This window comes from Pteronotus mesoamericanus, unplaced genomic scaffold, assembly GCF_021234165.1.
Source record: "Pteronotus mesoamericanus isolate MK-2021 breed Mesoamerican mustached bat unplaced genomic scaffold, CSHL_Meso_final contig_263, whole genome shotgun sequence".
In the NCBI taxonomy this organism is placed as follows: Eukaryota; Metazoa; Chordata; class Mammalia; order Chiroptera; family Mormoopidae; genus Pteronotus; species Pteronotus mesoamericanus.
In genome coordinates this window covers 14039408-14061424 of record NW_026555112.1, presented here as the reverse complement: position 1 = coordinate 14061424, position 22017 = coordinate 14039408, and the positions used below count along the sequence as shown (strand labels likewise).

The following is a 22017-nucleotide window of genomic DNA, read 5'->3' as shown; positions in this document are numbered from 1 at the left end:
CTCCCCCCTTCCCTGCTCCAGCGTTTGCTCTTATGCCGGCAGCTGGGGGACAGCTCTGGGGAGGGGCCAGAGTTTGTGGAAGAAGAGGAGGAGGTGGCTCTGCGCTCAGACAGTGAGGGCAGCGACTACACCCCTGGCAAGAAGAAGAAAAAGAAGCTTGGACCTAAGAAAGAAAAGAAGAGCAAATCCAAGCGGAAGGAGGAAGAGGAGGAGGATGATGATGATGATGATTCAAAGGTACCTGGATCTCCCTTCTCTATTCAGTACTGTTTGTTAACATCTATTCTTTGTTCTCTGGATACTCTGCTTCCCATTAGAACATTTTTTCCCCACCTATTTCTAATGATTTCCTCTTAGCTCTCTTCATCAGGTCTTGCAAGCCTTACTTACAACTCAGTTCCTTTGGCAGGTGTAGGCATTAGGAGTCAGGTCTTTGACCTTGCTTTCTCGCAGGAGCCTAAATCATCTGCTCAGCTTCTGGAAGACTGGGGCATGGAAGACATTGACCATGTGTTCTCAGAGGAGGATTATCGCACCCTCACCAACTACAAGGCCTTCAGCCAGTTTGTCCGGTAAACAGGAGGGGCTTGGAGGCAAGGGGAGGAGAGGGCATCTATAATCTCTTCTCACTTCTCTTTCTCTCTCTTATTCTTAAAGTTCCTCCTTTTTTCTGTTTTCATCCATTTCTCCACCAGGCCCCTCATTGCTGCCAAAAACCCCAAGATTGCTGTCTCCAAGATGATGATGGTTTTGGGTGCAAAGTGGCGGGAGTTCAGCACCAACAACCCCTTCAAAGGCAGTTCTGGGGCTTCAGTGGCAGCGGCGGCGGCAGCAGCAGTGGCTGTGGTGGAGAGCATGGTGACAGCCACTGAAGTTGCACCGCCTCCTCCCCCTGTGGAGGTTCCTATCCGCAAGGCCAAGACGAAGGAAGGCAAAGGTAAAGTGGACCTTGATAAGAGGTGTGACTAGTGTGGGCTTAGGATGGTGAAGATAGACAAAGTACGGATATGCTGTTCTGTCAGCCCAGAGATGGAAGGTAGGAGGGAGCAGTGAATATCAGCTTTAGGAGGGGAATTTGGGGAGTTGATCATGGGGAAGCCACCTTTGGTGGAGAAAATTTTTGTTACCGAGTTGGCCAAAAAGTTCGTTCTATTTCCTTGTAAGATGACTCTAGTAGTGCTTAGTTGTCTTTAACTTCATTGGAAACAATTTTGTTAGATTGTATTGTGAATGGCTGTCACATCAGCGCACATTTAAAAAAATCTTATCAAAATTGGTGAATTTTTGTGCAGCCATTCTAATGTTGAAGATGGAAGAAAATAAGCAACATTTTCGGCATATTATGCTTTATTATTTCAAGAAAGGTAAAAAGGCAACTGAAACTCAAGAAAAGATTTGTGCAGTATATGGAGAAGGTGCTGTGACTGATTGAACGTGTCAAAAGTGGTTTGCGAAGTTCCGTGCTGGAGATTTCTTGCTGGACGGTGCTCCACGATCGGGTAGACCAGTTGAAGTTGATAGCAATCAAATCGAGACATTAATTGAGAACAATCAACGTTATACCATGCGGGAGATAGCCAACATACTCAGAATATCCAGATGAAGTGTTGAAAATCATTTGCATCAGCTTGGTTATGTTACATGTTTTGATGTTTGGACTACACATAAGTTAAGTGAAAAAAACCTTCTTGACCATGTTTCCACATGTGATTCTCTACTTAAACGTAACAAAAATGTTCCATTTTTAGAACAAATTGTGACGGGCAGTGAGAAATGGATACTTTACAATAATGTGGAACAGAAGAGATCATGGGGCAAATGAAATGAACCACTACCAACCACACCAAAGACCGATCTTCATCCAAAGAAGGTGATGTTGTGTATGTGGTGGGATTTGGAAGGGAGGCCTCTATGATGAGCTCCTTCCAGAAAACCAGAGGATTAATTCCAAGTACTGCTCCCAATTAGACCAGATGAAAGCAGCACTCAACGAAAAGCGTCCGGAATTAGTCAACAGAAAACGCATAATCTTCCACCAGGATAGTGCTAGACCGCATATTTCTTTGATGACCAGGCAAAAACTTACAGCCTAGCTGGGAAGTTCTGATTCACCAGGCATTGCACCTTCGGGTTTCCATTTATTTCAGTCTTTACAACATTCTCTTAATGGAAAAAATTCAATTCCCTGGAAGACTGCAAAAGGTACCTGGAGCAGCTCCTTGCTCAAAAAGATAAAAAGTTTTGGGAAGATGGAATTATGAAGTTGCATGAAAGATTGCAGAAGGTAGTGAAACAAAATGGTGAACATGTTCAATAAAATTATTGGTGAAAATGAAAAATGTGTCTTTTATTTATACTTTAAAACCAAACGAACTTTTTGGCCATCTCCTACGTGGTATAAAGTTTTTCCCCATTTTCTGCCCAGTGATGTGTATTTGGATTGTGTGCTCTAACTTGCTTTCTTCTGAATTTAGGTCCCAATGCTCGGAGGAAGCCCAAGGGCAGCCCTCGTATACCTGATGCCAAGAAGCCTAAACCCAAGAAAGTGGCTCCCCTGAAAATCAAGCTGGGAGGTTTTGGTTCTAAGCGTAAGAGATCCTCGGTGAGAGCCCAGCCCATCCCTTTGGTGAGGGTGTGATCTCTAATAGAGAGGCTGTTACCTCATTTCAGGATCTGTTTAGCCTCTACAGTAGGTGCATAGAATGTGGGGAGTTGGCCACAGAACAGATGACTAGGCTCCATGTACAACAGTCTTTTCTGGAATACTAGTACCCCCCCCCCCCCCCCCCCCAGTAAGAGAGGGATTCCTTCTCTACCACCTTCTTACCACTCTTTCCCCTTGGCTTGAACCTGTCTCTAACCTTATTCCTTTTCATTCTTCCAGAGTGAGGATGACGATTTAGATGTAGAATCTGACTTCGATGATGCCAGTATCAATAGCTATTCTGTTTCTGATGGCTCCACCAGCCGTAGTAGTCGCAGCCGCAAGAAACTTCGAACCACTAAAAAGAAAAAGAAAGGTGTGTTTCTTTTCTGAATCTATATGCAGTTGGATGGGGGTGGAAATGACTGGGGAGTAATCTCCCTAAGGAGATAGGGGTTGGGTTATTTTAGGGTAGGGGTGGGGGGAGGTAGTTTTTTTCTAATAATTGGGCTTTCCCTCTTCCTTGCCCAGGCGAGGAGGAGGTGACTGCTATGGATGGTTATGAGACAGACCACCAGGACTATTGCGAGGTGTGCCAGCAAGGCGGTGAGATCATCCTGTGTGATACCTGTCCCCGAGCTTACCACATGGTCTGCCTGGATCCAGATATGGAGAAGGCTCCCGAGGGCAAGTGGAGCTGCCCACACTGTGTGAGTACCTGGCCGCTGTGGCCCTTTGGGGCCCTTGAGAGGTAGGGCGGGATGATAAAGCTCTTTTGGGCCTGGGTGGGAGTAATGGTGATGCTGCTGGTGTGGGCTTTGGGAAGCCTTCAGTAGAAAGATGAGTGTGGTTCATCCTTGGGGTGGGGGGGTGGTGATAATCTGACTGTCTCTTTACTGCAGGAGAAGGAAGGCATCCAATGGGAGGCTAAAGAGGACAATTCCGAGGGTGAGGAGATCCTGGAAGAGGTTGGGGGAGACCCTGAAGAGGAGGATGACCACCATATGGAATTCTGTCGGGTCTGCAAGGATGGTGGGGAGCTGCTCTGCTGTGACACTTGCCCTTCTTCCTACCATATCCACTGCCTGAACCCTCCACTTCCAGAAATCCCCAATGGCGAATGGCTCTGTCCCCGTTGTACGGTGAGTGACTGACCCCAGCCAGGGTGAGGGATGTGGGAAGTGTAGGCATCGTGAGGTGTACAAGAGAGGTCATTGGAGAACTGCACGCTTTTTAGCCTTGAGACAGGCATTTTCCTTCTTCATGTAATCCTGGGACACCTTTGTTCTGGGAAAATGTATGACTGACTTCCAACAGAGGAGTCGATGCTTCACCAGTGCTCTTGAGGGCAGTGGAGCAGTATTCTAGTCCAGAATATCCATCTCAGTCCTGCCACCCAGACTTGGGTCTAGGTAGTTTAGAATGGTTTAAAAGGGGCACTTATACTTTGGATTGCACAAGAGAGGAATTCTGGGCTCTAGGTCTGGGTTTTCTGTAATTTATTATTGTGTGTAATTTTTAAAAAATTGATAGGTGGCAGAGGGGCGGAGAGACAGACAGACATTCATTTGTTGTTACATTTACTATTATGCACTCACAGGTTGCTTTTTGTATGTGCACTGACCTGGGATTGAGCCTGCAACCTTGGCTTATTGAGATGATGCTCTAACCAATTGAGCTACCCAGCTAAGGCTGTTCCAGGTTATTGTTGAAGCTTAGCTGTTAGCTCTGTTCAGCAGATAAGACTGATCATGTCACACAAGTCCTGGATGAAGTCCCAAAATGGAGAGGGAATTCTATTACTTTCTCCCTAGAAGGGTCCTGGGATTAGATTTTACTTGCAGTGAAATTTTATTAATTCTTGTATGAGGTTGAGGCTGTGGGGGCTATACTCTATTCTTCCCATGGTAATATTTGGTGTTTGATTATTTCTTTTTCTCTCAGTGTCCAGCTCTTAAGGGCAAGGTCCAGAAGATCCTAATCTGGAAGTGGGGTCAGCCGCCATCTCCCACACCAGTTCCTCGGCCTCCAGATGCTGATCCCAATACTCCCTCCCCCAAGCCTTTGGAGGGGCGGCCAGAGCGGCAGTTCTTTGTGAAATGGCAAGGCATGTCTTATTGGCACTGCTCCTGGGTGTCTGAATTGCAGGTAAACCTGGATAGGCTAGAGATATGGGGGTTACAACGAAGAGGGTAGTGAGAACACAGTCTTGCGGATGGAGGGAGTGACTGTAGCTCATGGGCGGCTTCTTTCTCTTCCCGCTTGCAGCTGGAACTGCACTGTCAGGTGATGTTCCGAAATTATCAGCGGAAGAATGATATGGATGAGCCACCTTCTGGGGACTTTGGTGGTGATGAAGAGAAGAGCCGAAAGCGAAAGAACAAGGACCCTAAATTTGCAGAGATGGAGGAACGCTTCTATCGCTATGGGATAAAGCCTGAGTGGATGATGATCCATCGAATTCTCAACCACAGGTACCAGTGGAGATGGGCCAGACTGTGGTTGTCTTGGGCACATGGAGGGAGATTGGGTGACTTATTGCCAAAGGGATTCTGAAAATTGACGTCACCAGTAACTTACACTCGGAAGAGACTCACACTCCGTATTGTTATCAACTGACTGAATCCTGGTATTTGAGCCACAGGAGACTATAGATTAGAGATAATTTTTGGTCCAAAGACTGGTATAGTAGAGGCTGTGACTACATGTCTGGCCTACCTAGAGGTCTGGTTTGTAACATACGTTCTCAGCAGTTTTTGAAAACAAGGCTGACTTGGAAGGACACGAAGTGGTCTTCTGGCTTTGAGGGTTTTCTCTCCTTAACCTTGTAGTGTGGACAAGAAGGGCCATGTCCACTACTTGATCAAGTGGCGGGACTTGCCGTATGATCAGGCATCCTGGGAGAGTGAGGATGTGGAGATACAGGACTATGACCTGTTCAAGCAGAGCTATTGGAATCACAGGTGAGTGACTTTGGTGAGGAGCAGAGTTGATTCTTATTGAGAAGGACTATAGACAGCAGTGTGATGTCTTGTCTTTTTCAGGGAGTTAATGAGGGGTGAAGAAGGACGACCAGGCAAGAAGCTCAAGAAGGTGAAGCTGAGGAAGTTGGAGCGGCCTCCTGAAACTCCAACAGTTGATGTGAGTTGGGGCAGAAGAGGGAGAACACAGTTATTGGGTAGGACAATATCTTGTGTACTCTGGTCTAATGATGGTGCAAGTAATAACTTTATAGCTGAGAATGCCTCATGAAGTCTCTCTGCTCTCCACGTTTCTGTAAATCAGAGAAAACACTAGGATTACTTTCTCTTTTCATTATCAAAAATAAAAGCAGAGGAGGTGGTGTTTTATATGATTGAGGAAGTGTTATCTAAGGAGGGGGAATCCTACAACCAAACTTTTATGAGACATTGGAACCTGGATGTTTTGACCCTTAATTCATATAATTTATGGCTCAGTTCCTCTGTGTTTTGTGTGTGTGTGTGTGTGTAATGTGAGGATGGTTAATGTTAAACAGATGAATCTTCGGGGCGGCAGTAGGGATGAAGGACATAGGATTATTTACCTGGTGGATCCTGACTAGCAGAATTAATGTATTGCTAGGGAAGCTATGATGTGTCCTTCCACAGATGTGTGAGACCACAAGACCTCAGTCTGCTTGATAGGTTGTTAGTTGCCTTGCTTCCTAGAGGATCCTAAATCAAGCACAAAGTTAACAATAACCAGTGATGAGGACCTTTTCACCCACAACTTTTTGCAGCTCTCCCAAGGAGGATCTATTGAAAATGTGTGAGGAGGAGGCAGCTGCTCAGTTATGAAAGGGAGGGAATTCCTTGCCAGCTCTTGATTTCTTTATTTCATCCTTCAGCCAACAGTGAAGTATGAACGACAGCCAGAATACCTGGATGCCACAGGTGGAACCCTGCACCCGTATCAAATGGAGGGCTTGAACTGGTTGCGCTTCTCTTGGGCTCAGGGCACGGATACCATCTTGGCTGATGAGATGGGCCTTGGGAAGACTGTCCAGACGGCAGTTTTCCTCTATTCCCTCTATAAGGAGGTAGGGACGCTGGGGCTGTTGGCTTTTTGTGGGCGTATTTTGTGTCCATGCTCTTCTCTTACACTCTGAGGGGGGAGAGAGAGAGAGAGGAGAAAATTGATTGCTAACCGTGAATGACACTGATTGACACACGTATACAGAGAAAGATTTGGGGGAATGGAGCCATGGGTTGGCTTAGTGGTGGGTGCATAGAGCTTCAGTACTGTGGGATGGATTTGTCTTGAGACCGGTGAACTATGGGTAGAATTAGTATGGAAAAACTTAATGAAAGAGGTAAGGTTTTGAGTTCCCTGCAATGGCAGGTATGACTCTGTGGAAAGGAGTGGGCAGGGTGTATTCATATTCAGGGAAGGTCAGGGTAGAAACACCAGTGCACATGCCACTCCTCAAATAACTGTTGGGGCAGGGGATAGAGGTGGGACTTGGAGTTGTAGCAGAATGGTCCCTTAGTCCTTACTGTGCTTCTTCCCTCCTTCCCCAAAGGGTCATTCCAAAGGCCCCTTCCTAGTGAGTGCTCCTCTCTCCACCATCATCAACTGGGAACGGGAGTTTGAAATGTGGGCTCCAGATATGTACGTGGTGACTTATGTGGGTGACAAAGACAGCCGGGCCATCATCCGAGAGAATGAGTTCTCCTTTGAAGACAATGCCATTCGTGGCGGCAAGAAGGCCTCTCGCATGAAGGTATCTCAGTGGAAGGGAGACTGCTCTCGAGGGAAAGTTGTTGCCTTGGGCTTGGTTTGCCTCCTTGTGACCGGGTCCCTGGGGTGAGGCAAAAAGGTGACAGCTGGATGGAGGGAAAAGCCCCATCAGTCCCTTGGGTTTGCTGACACTGGAGAACTTGAACATTAGTGACCGGGTTGCCATCTTGTGCAGAAAGAGGCGTCTGTGAAGTTCCACGTGCTGCTGACATCCTATGAGTTGATCACCATCGACATGGCTATCTTGGGCTCTATTGACTGGGCCTGCCTCATCGTGGATGAGGCCCATCGGCTCAAGAACAATCAGTCTAAGGTGAGGGGGAAAGGGAGGGAAATTGTGGCCTCCAGTGTTAGTTTTTAGTACCATCTCCTCATTAAGGGGAGGCTTAGGAGGAGAAGAAAGGGGAAAATGGTCTTTGCTTTTCTTGGTGGCCAGGCCATAAAAGAGATGGAGTTGGGGGTGGGGGACCTAGGTACTGGCTACTGTAACAGCTTGGGGTTCTGCAGAGATATACTGGAGCCCTGTTTTCATTGAATTTTACCTCTCTCCATCTGCTTCGCCAGTTCTTCCGGGTCTTAAATGGTTACTCACTCCAGCATAAGCTGTTGCTGACTGGGACTCCATTACAAAACAATCTAGAAGAGCTGTTTCATCTGCTCAACTTTCTCACCCCTGAGAGGTTCCAGTAAGTGTGTTTATGTATAATCTCATAATTCTGCTTATTTTCCTGTTGTCCATTTTTTACCCTTTCTCCCTAACGATGTTTTCCTTTCTTGTTCTGAAGCAATTTGGAAGGCTTCTTGGAGGAGTTTGCTGACATTGCCAAGGAGGACCAGATTAAAAAACTGCATGACATGCTGGGGCCTCACATGTTGCGGCGTCTCAAAGCCGATGTGTTTAAGAACATGCCGTCCAAGACAGAACTGATTGTGCGTGTGGAGCTGAGCCCTATGCAGAAGTACGTTGGAAGGGACAGAATATTGACTCCATTTTGCAAATACTGTTACATACCAGCCAGTCTGTGAACTGTTTCTTACTCGTCCCCACACTCTGCTTCAAGGCGTCTGGTGACAGGAGCAAGCAAGGCCTAAAGACTCCTCATGCCTGGGAGCTAGAGCTCTTGGTTGTTACGTAGTTAGTTATACCCTACCTTACTTAAAATAATGGTGGTTGTAGTGCTTGTTCAGTTTCCTTAGTCCCAGAGTGGCATATGTTGGAAGGAAGATCTCAGATCTTAGGACTGCATTTTGGGTCATGTGAAGACTCTTGAGTCTGACTTACCTTCCTCCCTTGCCCATGCAGGAAATACTACAAATATATCCTCACTCGAAATTTTGAAGCACTTAATGCTCGAGGTGGCGGCAACCAGGTCTCTCTGCTGAATGTGGTGATGGATCTTAAGAAGTGCTGCAATCACCCATATCTCTTTCCTGTGGCTGCAATGGTATGTTGTGCCACCTCTTATTCTTCCGTGGGTTAGAACTGCTCTGTGAGGCTTTCTTCCAATGTTCTTTGCTTTTTTCCTCAGGAAGCCCCGAAGATGCCTAATGGCATGTACGATGGCAGTGCCCTAATCAGAGCATCTGGGAAATTATTGCTGCTACAGAAGATGCTCAAGAACCTTAAGGAGGGTGGGCACCGTGTACTCATCTTCTCACAGGTATTGTGTGGACTGGGCTGGGAGCTTTAGGGGATAGCAGTAGACAACCCTCAGTGACATGAAGGGAAGGGATTATCAACTGACTTTCTCATAATTAAATGTGCTCTTTTTTCAGATGACCAAGATGCTGGACCTCCTAGAGGATTTCTTGGAACATGAAGGTTATAAATATGAACGTATTGATGGTGGAATCACTGGGAACATGCGTCAAGAGGCCATTGACCGCTTCAATGGTACGTGGGAAGGAGTGGCTTAAATCCAGACCGCCTCATTCATTGTGTCTTTGGATCAGTCACTTGTTCTTCTTGTGTGTCTGCTTCTCTGCATAGTTCTTTTGGGTCTTTGTCAATTGATAATGGAAGAGTAAACCTTTTGAATGTCTCCATTAGAAGACTGTATTGGACTGTTCCTAGGAGATTCTTTTCTTTGAAGTCTTCATTCTTTTGCTAGAAAGAAGAACATTTCTTTAACCTCCTCCTCATTGTATCTTGAAGCCCATGAGGGACCAGGACTTAACCAAGTGCATTATCGCAAGTTAGTGGCACACTTGTAGCCATTACCTCTTTTTTTAAAAAATAATTTTGGCCCTGGCTTGTGTGGCTCAGTGGACTAGTGTCTGCCTGTGAAGCAAAAGGTCACCGGTTTGATTCCCAGTCAGGGCACATGCCTGGGTTGCGGGCCAGGTCCCCAGTTGTGGGTATGTGAGAAGCAACCAATCAATGTTTCTCTTGCACATAGACATTTATCTCCCTCTCCTCCCTTTCTCTCTCTCTAAACATAAAAAAATCTTAAATAATTTTGGACTGAACGAGAGGTTGCAAAAATAATGCAGAGAGTTCATGTATTATACTCATTACTCAGTTTCTCTTTAACAGTTTTTATAATCGTGGTACAATTATCATAACCAGGAAATTAGCACTGGTGTCGTACTGTTAACTAAACTAGAGACCTTAATTGAGATGTCACCAGTTTTACCCATTATGTCCTTTTACTATTTTAGGATCCAAGTGCAGATCCCACATTGATTAGGTTTTTGAGTCTCTTCGTATCTGTGACAGTTCTTCAGTCTTTCCTTTTTTTAATGACATTCATACTTTTGATAATTACTGGTCAGCTATTTGTGGACTGTCTTTAAGTTTGTCAGTTTTCTCATGCTTAGATCGAGATTAGGCATTTTGGGCAAGAACTAGAAAGCAATGCTGTGTCCTGTTCAGTGCATGATATTGTGGGAGGCGGGGAGGGAGGACGTGGTGTGAATGCCCCATTCTTGATGTTAACTTTGACTGCTTATGCAGGTGGTGGCTGTTGAGTTTCTCCACTGGATGGGAAAAAAGTTATTTTTCTATTGTAATAGATAAATATCTTAAGAGGTATTTGAGACTGTGGTAAGACCCTGTTTCTCCTTCACATTGATTTCAGTATCAATAGGTGAACCTTGTTTATAACTATTATTGCTGTGGCATTGGCTCATGAGGTTTTAAGTTTCTGCCATTCCTTCTACATTTATTAATTGGAATTCAGAAGACACTTCTAATGTTTTCGGTTCCTTTCCTAGCACCGGGTGCTCAGCAGTTCTGCTTCTTGCTTTCCACTCGAGCTGGGGGCCTTGGAATCAATCTGGCCACTGCTGACACAGTTATTATCTATGACTCTGACTGGAACCCCCATAATGATATCCAGGTGAGCAGAGGTAGCAGCCTGTTGCTGAACTTATTAGAAGTGAGGGCTCCACCATCTGGAATTACTTGTTTTCAGGGGAAAACAATTGATTCTTTTTATGTCCTTCAGTATATCATAAGCCAGAGAGTTTGTGTTATCTATGGTTCTATTTTGGGTAACATGGTAGAGGGTGGTGTCTGTGGGCAGGGGTGCAAAAGGAAGTTTTGTATGAAGTTAAGCTGCGGCTCCTGCCTATTGGTGGATATTTGCTTATAATGTGGAAGTCAAGGTAAGAGTGAAAGCAGGAGATACGGTTACTTCAATTTCTGGCTTTTTGTGCCCATCTCTAGGCCTTCAGCAGAGCTCACCGTATTGGGCAAAATAAGAAGGTCATGATATATCGGTTTGTGACCCGTGCGTCAGTGGAGGAACGTATCACGCAGGTGGCAAAAAAGAAGATGATGCTGACGCATCTAGTGGTTCGGCCTGGGCTGGGCTCCAAGACTGGATCCATGTCTAAACAGGAGCTTGATGACATCCTCAAGTTTGGCACTGAGGAACTATTTAAGGATGAGGCCACAGATGGAGGTGAGCTAGTGTAGCTTGATACAGTGTGGGGCTTGGCCTCTCTAAAGGGAATCTTTGATACCTAGGGTACTGTAGAACTTGCTTTTTTCTACCACATCTGACTTTGGGGTTATGGACCCTTGATTCTTTATAGGAGGAGACAACAAAGAGGGAGAGGATAGCAGTGTTATCCACTATGATGATAAGGCCATTGAACGACTGCTGGACCGGAACCAGGATGAGACTGAAGACACAGAATTGCAGGGCATGAATGAATATTTGAGCTCATTCAAAGTGGCCCAGTATGTGGTGCGGGAAGAAGAAATGGGGGTGAGTATGAATCCAAGGCATTGCTTTGCTTGGTGATTGGTTCAAAAATTGGAACTGAGACTAAGATGGTATTTAAGACAGGAGGAAAGTATCTGTAGGCAAATTAGTATGTTGATAAGCTGATATATACGTCCTCTGGAAAATATACTATAACATGTGGCTAATCACATTTTTATCTTTGCTGTGGCTGTCAGGAAACCCATAGCCAGATTTCACACTCTCAGAACAGTTCTGTTAGCTCTTTATCAGATTGTCATTCTTCTTATGTGTTTTGTTAACCCTACAAGTAAACTTTTGTATGCTAGTTCAGGTCTCTTTGGAGAAAACACCAGAAATAAGATACATACCTAGACAGCCTGTTGCCCTGTACTTTTTAAAACATTAGAATTGTTGTTTTCTCTTTTTTCCTTTTCCCTTTTCTTGGTCTTTTTTTAGTAAAGAATAGAAAAAATACTAAAACCAATAAAATGTGTGGCTTCTTTACAATAATTTTTTCCCCAAATGATCAAATTGGGTGAGAAATGAAAAAAAAAAACACTTGCTCTCCCCTTTGGTCCTCTTTTAAACCACTCAGCTGAGAGTTCTTTTGAACTGACATAAGTTACTGGTGGTCTTTACCATCTTTTCTTATCCTTCCAACTCAGAACCATCTCTTTTGCTGTGTTTTTCTGATACGTATCTATTACTTTTGTTCTTGAAGGTGATGCTACTAACCTCAGTGATGCGTAACTGGTTGGAAAGTCTGACATAGGTCTCTATAGACAAGAATCGATCAAAACTGCCCTTTTGACGGTGCTCCCCATTCCTGCCAAGGCAGTGACTGTATATAGAAGTGATTGACTGTGGCAGCACGTGCTTAGAGTTTGGGGAGGGAGGGTGGTGCTCTCCATCGTGTTGATCTTGTCTGCTAAGGATTACACAGGTATACAGATGGCCATGTTATTAGTGGCTGCTGCTGCTGTTTACTTCGTAATATTTCAAAACTTTATTTTTTGAGTAGATAATAATTCACATGGTTCAAGATTCAAAAGATATAAAGGTAATCTCTTCCACTTCTGACTACTTAGTTCTCTCCCTGCAGATCACTGATGTTTTCAGTTTTTTGTATATCTTTCTAAAAATATTTTATGTACATGCAAATTACATATATATCCATACATAGACACACATGAATATACACACATTTTTTTAAACCCGAAAGTTGTTTCTTAAACATAATGTTCTCGACCTTGCTTTTGTCTGTCTAATAAATCTTGAAGATATAGTTTAAATCAGCACATAAAGAGCTCCCCAGTTGGTGTTTTTTTTTTTTTTGTCTGCATAGTATGTCCTTGTTTGGATGTACCATAATTTATTTATTTTTAAAAATTGAGGTATAATTGACATATTTTAGTTTCAGATGTACATCATCATGAGTGGATAATTTGTGTATATACTGTGAAATGATCACAGTAAGTCTAGTTAACATCTATCACCATATAGTTACTAGTTTTTTTTTTTTTGAGATCTCTCAGCAACTTTCCCTATAGTCACCATAGTGTGCATTACATTCCCATGATTTACTTATTTTATAATGGGGAATTCGTGCCTTTTAACCCCCTTCACCCATTTTTGCCTACCCCCAATCCCCAGCATTTAATTACTTTAATAATGATGGACAGAACAGGTTGTTTTTAATGTTGGCTATAAGCAGTAGTTTAATTCTAATATAAGGGAGTTAGAATCAGTTAGTGGTCCTGAAATGTCTGAAAAAAATGTAAGAAGACTTTCAGAGGAGCCATGAGCATTATGGGAGCCTACCCTGGCTGGTGTGGCTCAGTGGATTGAGCACTGGCCTGTGACCCAAAGGTCACCAGTTCGATTCCCAGTCAGGGCACATGCCTGGGTTGCAGGCCAGGTCTTCAGTTGGGGAGAGTAAGAGGGCCAACTGATCGATGTTTCCCTCCCTCCCCCGCTCTAAAAATAAATAGAGTCTTTAAAAAAAAAAAGGAATGTAAGATGATATATATACATGTAAATTTTTTTTTTTTTTTTTGCGCACACAGTTGGTAAACTTACGAAGTTTAGAAGAACGGAAGGGCTTATGGCCCTTCCACTTTATTTGTTATGAAAATCTTCGTAGGGCTTCAGAAGCGGATCCATTTTGCCTTGCTAAGGCTCTAACCTCTCTTTTCTTCATTTGCTGTCTCCCAGCTGTGTATGTATCAGTACAAGGCATAGAGGAAAGCACAAATTATCTCTTCAGCTGCTCTTGTGATACTGGCTCTATCTCATGTTTTTCTTTAATTGTTTTGACTGCTGATCTATACATAATTATGAGGAGCCATGTTGTGTCGATTCAGTTTCTTTCACATTCTTAGGTCCAAGCAGGCACACCAAGTGTTTGAGTCCAATCATGAAAAGAAACTAGTAGAATGGGAACTGTGAGGACCAGGGGTAGCTGGTGGTGCTGACTTCAGCACCCCTGAGTCCTGGCCCTCCCTCTGTCCCAGGAGGAAGAGGAGGTAGAACGGGAAATCATAAAACAGGAAGAAAGTGTGGATCCTGACTACTGGGAGAAATTGCTGCGGCACCATTATGAGCAGCAGCAAGAAGATTTGGCCCGAAATCTGGGCAAAGGAAAAAGAATCCGTAAACAGGTCAACTACAATGATGGCTCCCAGGAGGACCGAGGTGTGTGTGGCCGGCCCCGCCCCCCACCCATGGGCCGTTCCACTAGAGCAGTGGGCCCCGCTCATCTGCCCTCTCTCCCTCCAGATTGGCAGGACGACCAGTCCGACAACCAGTCCGATTATTCAGTGGCTTCAGAGGAAGGTGATGAAGACTTTGATGAACGTTCAGAAGGTGAGGGCTATGCCTTTTTGCTGGTTGTTTAAATATTTCTTTGTATAATACCTTAACCAGTGTCACTCATGCATTCTTTTCTTCTTGCAGCTCCCCGCAGGCCCAGTCGCAAGGGCCTGCGGAATGATAAAGATAAGCCATTGCCTCCTCTGTTGGCTCGTGTTGGTGGGAATATTGAAGTAAGTTCCATAAGAGTCTAAGGAGATGTGGGTGAGTGCTAGTATTGGGTCTGTGGTAAAGCAAGGCCTGTTCCTTCTCACCCAGGTTCCTTCTCTCCCTAGGTACTTGGTTTTAATGCACGGCAGCGAAAAGCTTTTCTTAATGCAATCATGCGATATGGGATGCCACCTCAGGATGCTTTTACCACCCAGTGGCTTGTGAGAGATCTGCGAGGCAAATCAGAGAAAGAGTTCAAGTGAGTTGAGATAGAATGGGACTGATGTAGCGCAAGGGCTGCTGCTCATCTCTGGTCGTTTCATTGCACTAGTCAAAGCTGAGATGGGAAATGGGCTCTTTCCTCTGAAATTGGCACGTGAAGCTCTTAGTAATAGGGTTCTTTGTGTTCCTAGCTTCTCTGAAGGAGAACCTGGGGCATGCATGGCATGGGGTCTGGAGACCAGCCTTCACTGTAATGGTGGGCTTTACCTCAGGATGGAGCCATAGAAGTCTGGGATATCCCTTACTGGGAGTGAGGAGGAGTCTCATCTAGGAATTGGCATGACTGCTGTTTAACTCATTTCTCTTTTTCTTCACTACAGGGCTTACGTCTCTCTTTTTATGCGGCATTTATGTGAGCCAGGAGCAGACGGGGCTGAGACCTTTGCTGATGGTGTCCCCCGAGAAGGCCTGTCTCGCCAGCATGTCCTTACTAGGATTGGTGTCATGTCCTTGATTCGCAAGAAGGTGAGCCCTGAGCCTCTCTCCATTGTTCAGGGTTTCTAGGGAAAACTGGAGGGCCATAGGAGAGGAGCCTAGGACTGGAATTGGGTCTTCAACATCTTGTCCCATTGCAACAGGTTCAGGAGTTTGAGCATGTTAATGGACGCTGGAGTATGCCTGAACTTGCTGAAGTAGAGGAAAACAAGAAAATGTCCCAGCCAGGGTCACCATCCCCAAAGACACCTACACCCTCTACTCCAGGGGACACACAACCCAATACTCCTGCACCTGCCCCACCTGCTGGTAAGTCTGCTGTACTGTCATTTCTGCTCCTCTCTTCCTGTCCTGGCCTATGCTTTCTCTGCTTCCCTGTGCTCAGTTGTACAGGGAAGTCCGGCAGGACACAGAGCAATCTCCCTCTCAGTTTAGGAGGGCCGTCCTGAGTATAGGGCTGGCTCTTAAAGGCACGAGAGGACAATAAGATGAGACAGACTGAGAAGGCATGATCTTCTCCCTGATCTAGTACCTTTTTTCTAATCATCTGTCTTCTGTTGTTTGCAGAGGACGGCATAAAAATAGAGGAAAATAGCCTCAAAGAAGAAGAAAGTACAGAAGGAGAAAAGGAGGTTAAATCTGCAGCCCCTGAGGCCGCAGTTGAGGTAAGAGATGGAGGTGACTGGGTGCCATACCAGAGGCAGGTGGATAAGCCTGCTCTTCCTTTTTGGTGCAAGCCTGTTTGTTTCAACTTCTGTCGTTTTTCCTTTGAAGTGTCCCCAGCCACCTGCCCCTGCCTCAGAGGATGAAAAGGTCCTTGTTGAACCTCCTGAGGGAGAGGAGAAAGTAGAAAAGGTGGAGGTGAAGGAGAGGACAGAAGAACCTATGGAGACAGAGTCCAAAGGTATCCACATTTGGGAGCAATCCAGGTCCCTTTGTAAACCAGTCACTCTTGGACTTCCAGCCAGGCTGTAGAGATGATCAGGAGGAGGAAGTAACACACTGAAGAATCCTGTACCCTTGATTTAAATTGTGGGTGTTGCGCGCACCCCCCCACCCCGCACCTTAAGAGACCTTTTAAGACTTTAATCATAAAGATTTTGGTTTAGGATTGTTCTAGTTGGATAGAGTGTGGAACAGAGGAGGACATTCTTCTTTAGATACACCCTCAATGTGATCTCTTCCCTCCAGGTGTTGCTGATGTGGAGAAGGTGGACGAGAAGTCAGCAATAGACCTGACTCCCATTGTGGTAGAGGATAAAGGTGGGTGTTTGGAGAAGCTGACCATGATTTAGAAGGACTCTAAAACTAGAAGCAAGGACTTTATCTCTGGGACACTCCCCCTTCTAACCCCTAACCTTCATATCCACACTCACATAGCCATTATACCAAGTTAAGACTCCATTTGTCACCACATTTATTTGTCACTGGGCCGGTGGCAACTTTCCTGGGTTTGAGAAACACCTGTGTGGAGAAAGGGTGGAGGTGGATATCTTATAGCACATAGCACTATGGATAAGGGTCATAGTGTCCGGAGCTAACATTTTTCTTCTGCATATCCTGTAGAAGAGAAGAAAGAAGAAGAAGAAAAAAAAGAGGTGATGCTTCAGAATGGAGAAACCCCCAAGGACCTAAATGATGAGAAGCAGAAAAAAAATATTAAACAGCGTTTCATGTTCAACATTGCAGATGGTGGTTTTACTGGTATGAAAAGGAGGGGCCCACTGGGGTTAGAAGGATCTGAGGTGAAATTGGAGTTGTTAGAAACCAGGGCACAGAGACATCTCAACTAGTTGAGGGAATGCCAGGCTGATTGCATGCTCCTCTGGGCTCCATGTTAGAAAGCCACAGGCATACTATTAAAATGGTATTGAGGGACAAGATAAATAGCATGTTGAATTCTCACAGATGTTTGCCTTTCTTTTTCTCTTCACCCTTCCCTAAATCCCTCTTTAGAGTTGCACTCCCTTTGGCAGAATGAAGAGCGGGCAGCCACAGTCACCAAGAAGACATATGAGATCTGGCATCGACGACATGACTACTGGCTGCTGGCTGGCATCATAAAGTATCCTTTGCCTGAGTCTGAGTTGTGATTCTTGGTGAAGGTTTCTGAAGGTTCCACAGATTGAGGCTCGCTCTTTCCTTGTTTTGTTTTCCTGAGCAATTTTCCAATAGCCATGGCTATGCCCGGTGGCAGGACATCCAGAATGACCCACGCTATGCTATCCTCAATGAACCTTTCAAGGGTGAAATGAACCGTGGAAATTTCTTAGAGATCAAGAATAAATTTCTAGCACGGAGGTTCAAGGTGAGCAGGGTAGGGAGGGATACCATGTTGAAGTGACAGCCCGTAAAGTACAGAAGGGACTACGAAGGAGGGAGTCTCTTTATTCAGACACACTATTTACTGTGTTCTGTGTGTACTTAACTTTCTGTATTCCATGAAGGGCTTTGTTCCCAACTATCTTCAGTAGTGAAGGTCAGGACATACAGACTTGGACGTGAACCAGGTGTTCAAGGGCTGAAGATGACTGATGAATGACATAGACTCTGGTTCACTGGGTGTGTTGGGGGAACACTGTAGGTTAGATTGTTCAGGGAAGATACAGAGGTGGGTTGAGTTGGATCTCTAAAGAGGACTAGTGGTATGTTTTTCTGGATCTCATAGAGTATCTGTGTGGAAGGGGGGAAGTGGATGCAAAATGGAGATGAAAGGTAGAGTTTCATTTTCAGAATCACTAGGGCTAAGAAGTCCAGGGCTGAAGGGAGTCTTACTCAGAAATTCAGCAAATATGTATTGAGGGTACTTTGTGTGCAGCCCATCAAAATAGGAAAATGGGATACCATAAAGACATGTAGTTCTAAAGCCGAGTACAGTTGGGGGAGTAAGGAATGTATACCCATAAATCTTCAAACATTATGTGCTGAGCAATGAGTGGCCCAGGGATACAAAGACAAATAAGGTATAGTGCCTGTTCTCAGGGAGCTTTCAGTTAAAACAGAGGCAGATGTGTGAGTAAATGAATGCTATTCTGGATATTAGGAGGGAGACTGCTGAATCTGTAAGAGAGTTATCCAAAGGGAATTTAGGGAGCGGGGAGAGAGTTCACAAATGGCTGCCTGGGGAAGGTGGCATTGGAATTAAGTTTTGATGAATGTAATGGAGATTATTTGGTAGAAACAGAAGGCTGTTTAAACTAAAAGGGATTAAACTGCGCAAAGACATTGAGGCAGCAGAGCTTAGGGTGTTTGGAAACAGCAAATTAGCTCAGCTGGATTATAGAAAACATAGGAGACAGATTGGAGAGACAGTTAAGAGTTAGGGGTCAGTAGTGGGGTGTTTGGCACCAAATAAGAGAATGGACTACCCTACAGTTAATGGGTAGCTTTTGAGGGTTTGTGAAGAGTTTTAATATGATCAAGGAAACAACATTCATGGAAAATATCATGTAGTCATGATATAGGCAGTTAGGGTTGGGCTGTGACGCTGGTTGGGGAAAATGAAAAGGATCAAGTAAAGGAAGTAAAACACCAAAGAATTTGTAGAATTTACTTATTTATTGTGGGGGTCAGCAAACCTTTTCTCTTAAAGGAGCAGATAACTATTTCAGGCTTTGTGGGACATATGGTCCGTTGCAAATAGTCAACTGTCATGTGAAAGTAGTCGTAGGTGATAAATGAATAAGCATGAGTGTGTTCCAATAAAACTTTATCAGCACTAACATTTGAACCTCATATAATTTGTTTTTTTAATCCTCACCTGAGGGTTTTGTTTTTTTAAATTTTTTAATTTTTATTGCTTTTAGAGAGAGAGGAAGGGGGAAGAGAGAAAAATCAGTGTGAGAGAGAAATATAGATTGGTTGCCTCCCATATGCACCCGGACCAGGGACCAAACCCACAATATAGGCATGTGCCCTGACTGGGTATTGAACCCACAACCCTTTGGTTATGGGACAAGATTCCAACCAACTGAGCCATACCAGCCAGGGCCATAAAATTTTTATGAAGTGTCACAAACTATTCTTATTTTGACTTTTTTCCCAGCCATTTAAAAAACCACCCTTTGCTTTTGGTCCACATAAAAACAGGCAGCAGGCCAGATTTGGCCCCCAGGCCATAGTGTGCTGATCCCTGACTCACTGGATTTGAGATGCAAAGGAGTAAGACTCAATAATAACTGAAACTTGGAGCCTGAATCACTGAGAAAGTTTAATTATCACTGGCAGATCAGGGAAGCGAGGAGATGGAACAGTTTGTAGAAAAGAGTAAGTTCAGTTTTAGGCAAGTCATTTGGTGTTTCTCACAAGTAAATAAACATCCCAGTACCCCACCACCATAGACAAGTGGGATCAAGTTAGTGATCATCCATACATGAGTGGAATCAGAACAATAATCAGAGCAGTCAGTGCTTGAATTGCAGGTTTGAAAAGTGTCAAATCATTTGCATATAGGTTCTGGCTGACCTAGGAGAGAGGAGATCTCTTGGGAGAATGCTTTAAAAGAATAGCAAGCCAACGGCTGATCCTGGAGAAGGCTCATAGTTTGGGGTAGGAGGGAATTGTTGAATCCAACTCCTGTCTCCGCAGGGTATATGGATTGAAAGTAGATGCTTGGTCTGCTTGGGGGTAAATTAGTAGGCCCTGATGGAGCCAGATCTTGTGGAAGAAGCAACAGCCCATTATGCTCATACTGTCCTTTTTCCTGACCGCGCGCCCCCCCCCAACCCCCACGCCATGGAGTCTCTTTAAGAACCAGTGGATGTTTGAGCAAATTAAGTCTTATAACTTGTGAATGAGCATTCTCTCTTTTGAAATATATTTCAAAGAACCTTTCACACAGTTCTATCGGGTGCAACAGGTACAAGGTTTTGTTGCAGTATGATTTTTTTTGGTGTTGGGGCCTAGAGGCAACCTAGATGTTTGGTATTGGGAGTGTAGGTAGATAAAATGTAGATTCACATCTTAGAGCACTGAGCAACAACTGAAGAAAACAAGCGTGATATAACAACATAAATGGACCTTTAAGAAGATAGGTAGTGGGGAAAGGAAGAAAATCCTTTTATATGTACAGAACATCATTCTGTAAGTTAGAACTGTACACGTGAAATAATAGTCAATCTTGAACACCTGCAAAAAGACACAGTACATTAGAAGGGTTACTGGTGAAGGAAAGGAATGGGAGTGAAATGGAGACATGGCAAACAAAAATAATTTTAAAAGAGTCAAACAATTTAAATGATAATGATATGGTAGATATAGCCATAGAATGTACTACTGTGCAACCATTAAGAATTTTTAACAGCCTTGACTGAGTGGCTGAGTTGGTTGGAGCACACTGTGCCATACACCAGAAGATTGTGGGTTTGATTCCTGCTCAGGACACATACCTAGGTTAAGGGTTTGATCTTTGGTCGTGGTGTGCAGGGAGGCAGCCAATTGATGTCTCTCTCTCACGATGTGGGGTGGGGTGTGGGGGGGGTGTCTCCCTCTTCCCCCCCACCCCCCATCTCTCCTCCCCTTCCCTCCACCCCTTCAAAATCAATAAAGATCCTTGGGTGAAGGTTATAAAAAATTTAAAAAGTCTTTTAAGAAGTGCAGTTAATAATAAAGGTGCTTATTACTATGTAACTTTGAGAACATCTGTATATATAATTCCAATTATATAAAAAATACCTATGGAAAGAAAAACCTCAGATTGTTATTATTTCTAGGAGTTAGATTTATTTGTGATTTTAATTCTTTACACATTCTATATTTTCTGATTTGAGTTCTTACCATTTTATGTAAGTGAACCAATAAAGGATAGCATTTTTAAAAAAATGAACCTGTAAAAGAGAGTAAAAAAAAAAAGTAATGCAGTGGTGAACTGCTTGGGTGCTGGGGAGTAGTCCGTAAGATTTTTTAATAGGTTCTGAGAGGCCCGTCAGAAATAAGCAAGGTATTAGTCCAACTCCTGTCTCCTTTTTATCCCTTGTTCAGCTCCTAGAACAAGCCCTGGTGATTGAGGAGCAGCTGCGGCGGGCAGCTTACCTGAACATGTCAGAGGACCCCTCTCACCCTTCCATGGCCCTAAACACCCGCTTTGCTGAGGTGGAGTGTTTGGCAGAGAGTCATCAGCACCTGTCCAAGGAGTCAATGGCAGGAAACAAGCCTGCCAATGCGGTCCTGCACAAAGGTAGCCAGTGGCTCCCCTGCCTCCTGCTGACTCAGAGTCCTTTCTCCTTTGCTCCTCCCCAGCACACATTTCTTGTTTCCAAAACCTTTTTCAGAATTTGTCTGGGAGCTTAGGACTTACTGAGGATCTGTACCTTCCTCCTTGGAAGCTATTATGTTAGAGGCAATCAAGGACAGTAGTTCTTTGCCTCTTTTAACTCTTAATATATTCAGGTTCTTGGAGGTGGAAAGCAAAGCAGAATAATATAATGTCATCTGGGATACTTTAGAGGTGATTTAAGATCCTGTCAAATTCTAGACCCCTTTCAACATTTTGTTTCTAATTAAAGTTAAAACATTGTGAGGGAGGTGGAGGGTGAAGTGAGGAAAAGAAGGCTGTTATAAAGGAGAGGGTGACAACTCCAAAAGGTAGAGAGGAAAGATAATGAGAAAGGAAACAAGAGGAATAGGCTCCTCTCAAGGAAGTAGAGGAAATAAAGACAACAGAGACAATAGAAAATCGAA

The 22017-nt window shown here is 44.3% G+C and overlaps 1 protein-coding gene and 1 non-coding gene across 9 annotated transcripts in view; both read left to right on the top strand.

The window, feature by feature from the left end:
* The window catches only part of CHD4 (chromodomain helicase DNA binding protein 4), a 28482-nt gene that overhangs the window by 5065 nt on the left and 1400 nt on the right, over positions 1-22017 (top strand). Inside the window, exons 4-38 of one of the 8 annotated variants that reach the window (XM_054574729.1) lie at positions 43-237; positions 454-572; positions 696-937; positions 2475-2602; positions 2885-3020; positions 3176-3354; positions 3547-3786; positions 4589-4792; positions 4913-5118; positions 5476-5607; positions 5689-5785; positions 6513-6704; positions 7188-7388; positions 7581-7718; positions 7970-8091; positions 8191-8364; positions 8709-8850; positions 8935-9066; positions 9182-9299; positions 10622-10746; positions 11076-11313; positions 11447-11622; positions 14115-14295; positions 14380-14466; positions 14557-14645; positions 14748-14881; positions 15225-15369; positions 15483-15648; positions 15907-16004; positions 16114-16243; positions 16531-16602; positions 16906-17043; positions 17296-17404; positions 17515-17647; positions 21319-21514. In XM_054574729.1, coding sequence (XP_054430704.1) covers positions 43-237; positions 454-572; positions 696-937; positions 2475-2602; positions 2885-3020; positions 3176-3354; positions 3547-3786; positions 4589-4792; positions 4913-5118; positions 5476-5607; positions 5689-5785; positions 6513-6704; positions 7188-7388; positions 7581-7718; positions 7970-8091; positions 8191-8364; positions 8709-8850; positions 8935-9066; positions 9182-9299; positions 10622-10746; positions 11076-11313; positions 11447-11622; positions 14115-14295; positions 14380-14466; positions 14557-14645; positions 14748-14881; positions 15225-15369; positions 15483-15648; positions 15907-16004; positions 16114-16243; positions 16531-16602; positions 16906-17043; positions 17296-17404; positions 17515-17647; positions 21319-21514 — 5314 coding nt within the window. Of the gene's footprint in view, positions 1-21; positions 238-453; positions 573-695; positions 938-2474; positions 2603-2884; positions 3021-3175; positions 3355-3546; positions 3787-4588; positions 4793-4912; positions 5119-5475; positions 5608-5688; positions 5786-6512; positions 6705-7187; positions 7389-7580; positions 7719-7969; positions 8092-8190; positions 8365-8708; positions 8851-8934; positions 9067-9181; positions 9300-10621; positions 10747-11075; positions 11314-11446; positions 11623-14114; positions 14467-14556; positions 14646-14747; positions 14882-15224; positions 15370-15482; positions 15649-15906; positions 16005-16113; positions 16244-16530; positions 16603-16905; positions 17044-17295; positions 17405-17514; positions 17648-21318; positions 21518-22017 lie in introns of all 8 variants that reach the window. The other 7 variants (XM_054574728.1, XM_054574730.1, XM_054574727.1 and 4 more) reach the window with 7 other exon arrangements.
* Positions 15686-15824, top strand: LOC129071462 (small Cajal body-specific RNA 11). Its single transcript, XR_008529248.1, has one exon. It is a non-coding gene; the product is annotated as a small Cajal body-specific RNA 11 (non-coding RNA).